The following is an 8,045-nucleotide window of genomic DNA, read 5'->3' as shown; positions in this document are numbered from 1 at the left end:
TAACCTTCCGAGACCCTATAGAGTGTCCACAATGTTGACGCTCGAGGGCCTCAGATTTCCGAAAACAGTTTATTCTTCCGAAAATTGTGGGTGCGCATGGGAAATGCTCTGCCACCACTCATGGAGCCTACATTGGCGCGCACTACAGGCGGTGAGGGGCGCGAACCACGGGCGGCGCTACCGGTTTTATCGTTGCGCTGACGATCAATTTCAGGCGTAATAATCTCAGCAGTGGAAAACCGAGCTTTGCGGAAAAAGAGATTTCCGGAAAACAAACTTTCATGTCTGCACAAATAGTCAAGCATGGACCATCCTGCAGCTCGGGTTATCGTCGCGGTCGTTCAAGAGGACGAGCAATCGCAAGGCCGGCACTTCCAATCACGTTTATTTCGACTCTTCGTTCACAACCGTTCACTACGGGGATTCAGTCGACTTGAATCCACGGCTTTGGTGAGCCCCGCCGATGTCTTCCCAACTACAATATACGGACATATACTTCAAAAGACGCCGACAATAATACTGGATTCATATTACAGCGAAAAAAGGGAGCTGGCTCGCTGCATGCTGCCCGTGGCCAAGTACTGCAACACGCTCTTGCGTCGCATTTGCTCGGCTGCACCTTGCACCGCGGGTGTGCACGCGACACCGTACGCCTTGTGCAAGTGACACACCATCTCGAAATGGCCAGAAAGCGTAGCGTGGACCATGCAGCGCTCCGCCAGCAGCGGATTCAGGGGCGTTCGAAGCGGATAGGCTTGCGTAACAAGCTTGAGTATGGCAACGCTGCCCGTCTTGGTGGCGTTTTCAAAGAGCATCTCAGCAGCGTCGCGGCAGCCCATAGCCTTGTGCGGTGATTCGTACCCGGTGAGGTCAGCCACAACATGGAGATGACAGTTGGTGATGGCGTGCGAAAGCGCGAGAGAGCTCCAGCGTTGTCCGTGGACGCTGCGTAAATGCGAGACGACAGGCGCATGGCCTTGCACGACGGCCTTGTCGATAGCTGTTGGCGACAAGCGATGGCCGTGGGTGACCAAAAGTACAAGAATGTCAAGGTGGCCTTCATGCGCTGCCCAGTCGGCGGCTCGACCCGTGACGTAGTCGCCATTGCCACGACCGAGGAGCCCCCCGGCACCCCGCGGAAGGTGCGCGCGTTGAAAGCTGCCTTCGCCACACGGATCCGTCACAGAATCAACGGCCCCCAGCGGCAGCGGTAAGAGTTAATGTACCAAGGTCCTGTTGCCCAAAAAGGCAGCGGTGGCCAGCGCGGCATGTGTCCGGGGCCGTCTGTTGACTTCGTGGAGCCATCGCACTGCATCCAGATGCCCCCGCGCCGCCGCCAGCGCCATGGCGTCCTCGCCGCAACGGTCATATCGGTAGGTACGGAGCCACTGCAGCACGTCCAGATGGCCGTTGTAGGCTGCATTCGCCAATGCGCGCGTTGGCTTCCACCGGATTCGACTGGCTTGCAAGAGCTCGAGCGCTGCCACGTCACCATCAAACGCGGCAATGTCCATAGCGTCGCAGCTCGCCCACGCCGACGTCTTTGTCACTACTGACTTGTCGACGACGTCGAGCACGTAGCGGAGCATGGCGTGATCACGCATCGTTACGGCCAAGACGAGCGTACGAGCTGTCACTTCGAGGTACCCGCGATGATGAAAATGGGACAGCGCGGGCAGGCCCATACACTGGAGTATAGGCTGCAGGCTACTTTCAACAAGTCGCGTCCTTGTCACCGCCAAATCGATTGCGTCAAGGTACTGGGCACCGTCAACGCAATACGTCTTGATATCGTCGTACGGGCTACGGTAGAGCAGCCAGGACTCCACGGGCTCGGTGCGATGGTGAAAAAGAAAGGCAACAATTGCTGCATGGCCGTTGGCGACGGCCGCCGTCGGCGCCGTCATCGTGCAGCCTTCGGTTCTTGTTTTATGTAGGAAGGCGACAACGTCCAAGTGCCCGTTCATCGCCGCACCGTCCATTGCTGCAGTCGTACAGTTCGCACCAGCTTCGTGCAGCCACCGCAAGAGCGTCGAATCGCCTGCCATCGCCACGAGGTCCATCATCTTTGGCGTTGCACGCTCGGGATACCGTTCAAAAAGCTGGCGCAAGATCGAACCTTGGGACGCGGCCGCGGCGAGTTCAAGGGTTGCGGACGTGACGAGTGCGGGGTTGTAGTGGAGCCACTCGTCAACGAGCGAGGTATTCCCCTCGACGACCAAGAGGTGCAGCGCCAGCGCCGGATCGAAACTGGTTGACGACACGAAGAGCGCGTGTGTCGCTAGCTGGGTCGTCGGGAGATGGTACCGCTGAAGGTACGGCAGTGACGTAAATCGCTTTTGGACGTTGGTGAGGTAAGCTTCTGAACGGTCGCTCGAGCGCGGCACCAGCACGAGCTCGATCGCGTCGACCATCCTTTGAACGTCGGCAAGAGCCTCACGCAGTCCATGCTGGTAGGAGAATATGGCAGCGAGTAGGTCCTGTGCCCGAAGGACGTTGGTGGCCATGTCGAAAATACCACTGGGCTTCGTGATGAAACCAGACTAAGACCATCATGCGCGCGATTAGTCCAATGTCGACTGAGTGAAGGTTTTGATACGTAGACACCTGTTGTGATACCATCTGTTAACGTGACGAAACCGCAGTTACCAGACATTATTGATTTAAGAAAATTGCAAAAGTTTTGATTTGCGGTCGACAAGCCTCCCGCCTGCGTGACCAACCACTGCAACGCGTCCATGCAACAAGCTACAATACATACCGGTATGACACGATCGGCACGAGGACACGTACCGCCGGGAGTCATCGTACGCCTCGCACGTCCTCGCACGTCATGCTCGCACGTAAGGATCTCGTCCCCGATCACAAACGCCGACGGCACTGCTGGCCCTAGCGTCGCCAAGAGCTGAAGCACGCGTTTTCGGCGCCTTTGTCGCGCGACACTTTCCATGCGGAGCCATATTTCTGCACCAGATACTTTAGCACCTCGAGGTGGCCATGGGCGGCCGCACGAGTTCTCGCACCTGTCAGGGCTGTAAATCGAGTGCAAACGTCGTGACCGCAAGGTCCAGAATCGCCACGCCGCCGCGTCGGGCCGCATACACGCAGAGAGTGTCGTGGGTGTGGTCATCATCTCGATCGTAACTACTGGTCGACCATAGCGCGCGGAGTAAAAGAGCTTGGGTGACAAAGTTTATCGAGTGACAGGCAAAAGCGCGTCAACGGTCGAGCCGCGCTGGTCAAAGACGTCGTGGAGGTAGACCATGGGGAACGCGACCGCACTAAACAGCAATCTCCTTGGCCACAGAGGCCACCACGTAGCCATTTGCGACGAGACACTGAGGATCTCGAGGTGGCCATGTCGAACAGCCCAGTTGGTCGGCCAGCGGTCAAAGTACTCGCCACGACAGCTGCCACGATAGCCATGCAGCGACGGCATCCTTGCGTAGCGACAACCCCCGCGGCCGACGCGATCAAAGCAGCGCCGCTTGGCAGCTATTGCACAAGGTACTGTGCGAGGGCAAGGTTGCCCGTGGCTGCTGCGGACGCGAGCGCGGCGTGGTTTGGCGGCCGTAGATGACTACTAGTACGCGCTAATAGACGGCGCCTGCGTGCCCACGCACTGCGGCGAGTACCACTGCGTCGTCCGAGCAGCCGTCCGTTCGATGCGCAGGGAGTCATTGAAGGCCGCGTAAACCATTGCACGCTCCGTGGCGCACCAACGACGACTGGCATGGAGTAGCTGGATCGTCATAAGTTCGCCCTAGGAACGCTGTCGAATCCATTGCGGTGCAGTCGCCCCAGCAAATTGGGTCCTCGACTACATACTAGTACTCTTCGGTGCCGTCACTGTCGTCGAAGGCGTCGTCACCATCGTCGATGTCATCCAGCGGACACCACTCGACGACATCGTTGTCTCGATATGACGCGTGTGCGTCACACACAATCGAGAACGTAGGAAAGAAGGCGGAGCACGTTCGTCGCCAACCGGACGACTCGCCAATCGTGTTTGCATTGGGTGGCACCACTGTGTCGTCCGGTTCGACCAGCCAAAATGCCCCTGCAAACACTGCATCGTGCCAGCCAGTCTCGCCACATTCTCGAATTTCATACAAATGGTTTTATTGTTTAATGCTGATTGACGCATATCCGCGGCGTCCTTACATGGGCTGCACACGCGGGTGTCCGTCGACCATGACGCGTCGACGGGACCGATCAAAGATCTCGCGCGCGAGGGCCACGTCCCCGAGCGCGTACGCCGACGGCACCGCCGGGCCCAGCGTCGCCAAATACCGAAGTACGCGCTTTCGGCCGTCGTTGCGCGCCGCGCTCTCAACGGCACTGGTCCATGCAAAGCCATGCGTCTCCACCAGATACTGTAGCATCTCGAGATGTCCATGGGCGGCCGCACGCACGAGCATGCGCTCTTGCACCCGCCGGGGCAGATCTCGGAGACAGTCGAGGGCAAAGGTCTTGGCCACAAGGTCGAGGATCGCCACATCGCCGCGTCGAGCGACATAGACGCAGAGAATGTGCACGTCCAGGGCCCGCTCGTCGACGTCGTCCGTGGCCGCCCAAATAGTGTGGTGCAAAAGAGCATGCGTGAGCACGCTGATCGAATGATGGCACACGGCCTTCGAAAGCGCGTCAAACGTCGAGCAGCGCTGGTCAAAGACGCCGTGGAGATAGACCATGACATCGAGATGGCCGTGCTGTACAGCGTCGTTTATGGCCACGGGCGACACCACACAGCCATAAGCCACGAGACATTGAAGCACCTGTAGGTGGCCTCGGCGAACAGCCCAGTCGGTCGGACGGCCGTCAAAGTACTCGGCCATGTTGAGTTTGAACCGATCCTGCGAAGGCACACGCAGTTGAAGCACGGTTGCGTCGCCGACGTCATCGCTCGCACCTGGCAGCCACGACAGTAGGTACTGCACGAGCGGGAGGTTGCCATTGGCCGCCGCGGACGCGAGCACGGCATTGGTCAGCGGCAGCTGATAGACGTTCAAAAGCCAGTAGACAACGTCCGAATGTCCACGCGCGGCCGCCAGCGCCATTGCGTCGGCCGAGCAGCCGTCCTGACGATGCGCATGGAGCCATTGGAGCGCCTCGAGGTGGCCATTGCAGGCCGCATTCGCCATTGCACGCTCGGTGGCACCTCGCAGCCGGCTGGCGTGCAGCAGCTGGATCGCGGCAAGATTGCCACAAAACGCCGCCGTGTCCAAGAAAGCGTAGTCACGCCAGCGAGTCGGAAAGCCAAACCTGAGATTGTTCTCCACTGCATTTTCGTCCTCATCCGGCGGTTGCCACTCGCCAATGCCAGACGCATGCGCTTCGAACAGAGCGTGGAGCGCAAATGAAAGCATGGAATGGTCCTGTCGCAACAGCGCGACTTCGAGGCATTGTGGCGTGATGCGCTGGTAGCCGCTCGCGTAAATGTGCTGCAGCGCGGGCAGCCCGAGGCGCTCGATGCTGGTCAAAAGAACGTTTTCATGCAGCGTTGTGGTTGTTGTCATGATCAAGTCGATGGCCTCGAGGTACGTTGTTCCTTCTACACGGTGCGTCTTGTGGTCGCTGTGCGGCGCATCGTAGTAGAGCCATGCGTCGACGCGCTCAGTGCGATGGTTGAAGAGATACCGGACAATGTCGGCATGGCCGTTGGCGGCCGCCGCCGTGACTGCCGCCACCGTGCAGCCTTCGGCTCTTGTTTCATGTAGGAAGACGACGACGTCCAAGTGGCCGTTCATCGCTGCACCGTCCATTGCAGCGGTCGTACAGATCGCACCAGCTTCGTGCAGCCATCGCAAGAGTGCCAAATCGCCCGCCATGGCCACGAGGTCCATCATCTTGGGCGTTGCAAGCTCGGGATAACGCGCAAAAAGCAGCCGCAAAATGGCTCCTTGAGATGACGCCGCCGCAAGCTCGAGCGTCGCTGATGTGACGAGCGTCGCGTCATGTCGAAGCCATTGCCGGACGATCGCCATATGGCCTTGGACAATCGAGAGGTGCAGCGCCAAGGCTGGATCAGCCACCGTCGGCGACACAAAGAGCGCGTGCGCTGAAAGCTTGGTCGTCGGGTCGGGATACCGCTGAAGGTACGGCAGCGCCGCAATTGCCGCCGGGACGTTCACGAGGTGCCGTAGGCGACCGATGCTGGGTAGCGTGAGGTGCACCGCATCAGCGAGCATCTGGACATCGGCCATCGCTTCCGTGAGTCCGTCTTGATGGGCGGTGATAGCAGCGAAGAGGTCCGACGACCGCAGCACCGTCGACGCCGCCATGCCGCAATATCAAGTGTCGTGGGGTTGTCACATCATCCGGATCCGGAAAAGGATAGAAAGGACCGTGTTGCGATCTTGAAGCGACGCGACATCGACAGCTTTAGCAACACCAAGGAAGTTGTTGCAGAAATTGTACTACTGGCGCAGCTTGATGGTACTGTCAAAGTATGCAACCACTACCGACTGCCACGTCATTCGGTGTTGCTACGGAATCGGTGTCGACCAATAGGACGCCGCTTGTACACGACTGGCGCACAGCTACAGCGTAGCTACCATAAGTTATCTATGTAATGTACTCTCGAATTTTGTATCTCTGGCCTCTCCTTGGCGCCCTGCGGGCGCAAGTCTCTTCGCCGCTGCCACGCCTTGTCAGCTCGTTCTGACAGGTTATGAGCCCAACTACGTACGACCTCCAAGGCGACACGGCGAAGACCACCGCGCCCCTCTCCACGGCAGAGAGTGCCCGAGACGACCAGCGCTCCCAACGATGCGCCGCGCCGGCGGCCATCGACCGCGCTCCCACTCACCGATCAAGAGCGCGCAACCCAAGAACAACTACAAGGCGTCCAGTTCGGAGCCCACAAGCCCGTTGAGAAGCAACGGCCCGCCCAGCAGCGGCTAGAAGGGGAGCAGCAACCAGTGCAGCTCGCCCGCGCACTCGTCAACCAAGTGCCGAAATCGGCAGGAACCACGGCCACGAAGCGCACGACAACGGCAACGACGACAACGACAACGACAACGACAACGACAACGACAACGACAACGATACCATCAAGCATCCCGCGCCAACCAACGAGCGCGGTCGACAAGCAGCGCACGACGCGCATCCAAGACCCAAGGACACCATCACCTACCGGCGCCCGTAACAGGGAGTCGGTACAGCTCAAGGACAAGTACACCTACCGGCGCCCGTGACAGGGAGCCCGCAAGGTATACCACGGCGAGCATGCACGCACGCCCACGAGAAGACTGGCGCAGCCACCGCCGCGGCGATCAAGACAACCACGTCCCACCAGTGAAGAAGCCGACGGCCTCACGCCGCCACCAGACCGCCAGGACGGAGCATCGAACGCGCCTTCCCTTGTCGCCGAAAAGGGGGCAGCATGGCCGCGCTACGACGCGATCCGACGACAAGGAAGACGCTATCACCTCGGCCCGCGAGACGGACACCTCAAGCCGCGCACAGGCGATGGCTACCCGAAGCGGCGCACACGTAGCCTTTCGCGGCCCTCCGCCGAGGACGCCGCGCGACAAGAACATCGACTCCGCAGACGCAACGTCCCGCCCGCGACGCAACGCACGGCAACCGCCACAGCGCCCAAGGACAACGAGCCACAGCTTACGCCGGCGTACAAGCCCGCGCAGCACGAAGACTCGACAACAGCCCACCAGGCAGCAAGACCAACGCACCGACACGCACGGGCACAAGCACTCACAACGAAGGACGCCACCACTAACAAGACGTCCCGGCGCAAGCGCGACGTCGGAGAACACCGCGCCCACGAAGGCCACAACGGCATGAGCGACCACATGCATCGCCTTTTCAACACCCGATGAACCAAACGACACTCGGCGCCCAACCAAGACGACTGACGGCGCGACCGAGCAAGACGCCGTACAGCAAGACCCAAGGCTCTCCCTCTCGGCCACACCGATTCAAGGGGGGTGTCAAAGTATGCAACCACTACCGACTGCCACGTCATTCGGTGTTGCTACGGAATCGGTGTCGACCAATAGGACGCCGCTTGTACACGACTGGCG

The 8,045-nt window shown here is 59.8% G+C and overlaps 4 protein-coding genes across 4 annotated transcripts; 1 reads left to right on the top strand and 3 right to left on the bottom strand.

Moving 5' to 3' along the window:
- Positions 1-530: 530 nt before the first annotated feature.
- Positions 531-2,414, bottom strand: SDRG_12500 (hypothetical protein; the record flags this gene model as incomplete). The annotated part of the gene is made up of 2 exons (XM_008618572.1): positions 531-1,162; positions 1,382-2,414. The coding sequence occupies 2 exons, from the start codon at positions 2,412-2,414 to the stop codon at positions 531-533; spliced, it is 1,665 nt and encodes a 554-aa protein (XP_008616794.1).
- A 779-nt stretch (positions 2,415-3,193) lies between these two features.
- On the bottom strand, positions 3,194-3,439 carry SDRG_12499 (hypothetical protein; the record flags this gene model as incomplete). The annotated part of the gene is made up of 2 exons (XM_008618571.1): positions 3,194-3,281; positions 3,333-3,439. The coding sequence occupies 2 exons, from the start codon at positions 3,437-3,439 to the stop codon at positions 3,194-3,196; spliced, it is 195 nt and encodes a 64-aa protein (XP_008616793.1).
- Positions 3,440-4,097: 658 nt separating this feature from the next.
- SDRG_12498 (hypothetical protein) lies at positions 4,098-6,284 on the bottom strand (the record flags this gene model as incomplete). The annotated part of the gene is made up of 1 exon (XM_008618570.1): positions 4,098-6,284. One exon carries the CDS (start codon positions 6,282-6,284, stop codon positions 4,161-4,163), a length of 2,124 nt encoding a protein of 707 aa, XP_008616792.1. The 3' UTR covers positions 4,098-4,160.
- Positions 6,285-6,771: 487 nt separating this feature from the next.
- SDRG_12497 (hypothetical protein) lies at positions 6,772-7,841 on the top strand (the record flags this gene model as incomplete). Its single annotated transcript, XM_008618569.1, has 3 exons — positions 6,772-6,853; positions 6,907-7,177; positions 7,556-7,841. 3 exons carry the CDS (start codon positions 6,772-6,774, stop codon positions 7,839-7,841), a joined length of 639 nt encoding a protein of 212 aa, XP_008616791.1.
- Positions 7,842-8,045: the final 204 nt, after the last annotated feature.

This window comes from Saprolegnia diclina (genome assembly GCF_000281045.1).
Source record: "Saprolegnia diclina VS20 unplaced genomic scaffold supercont1.50, whole genome shotgun sequence".
Classification (NCBI taxonomy): Eukaryota; Oomycota; class Saprolegniomycetes; order Saprolegniales; family Saprolegniaceae; genus Saprolegnia; species Saprolegnia diclina.
The sequence above is the reverse complement of the archived record's forward strand: the minus strand, read 5'-3'. Positions and strand labels throughout refer to the sequence as shown.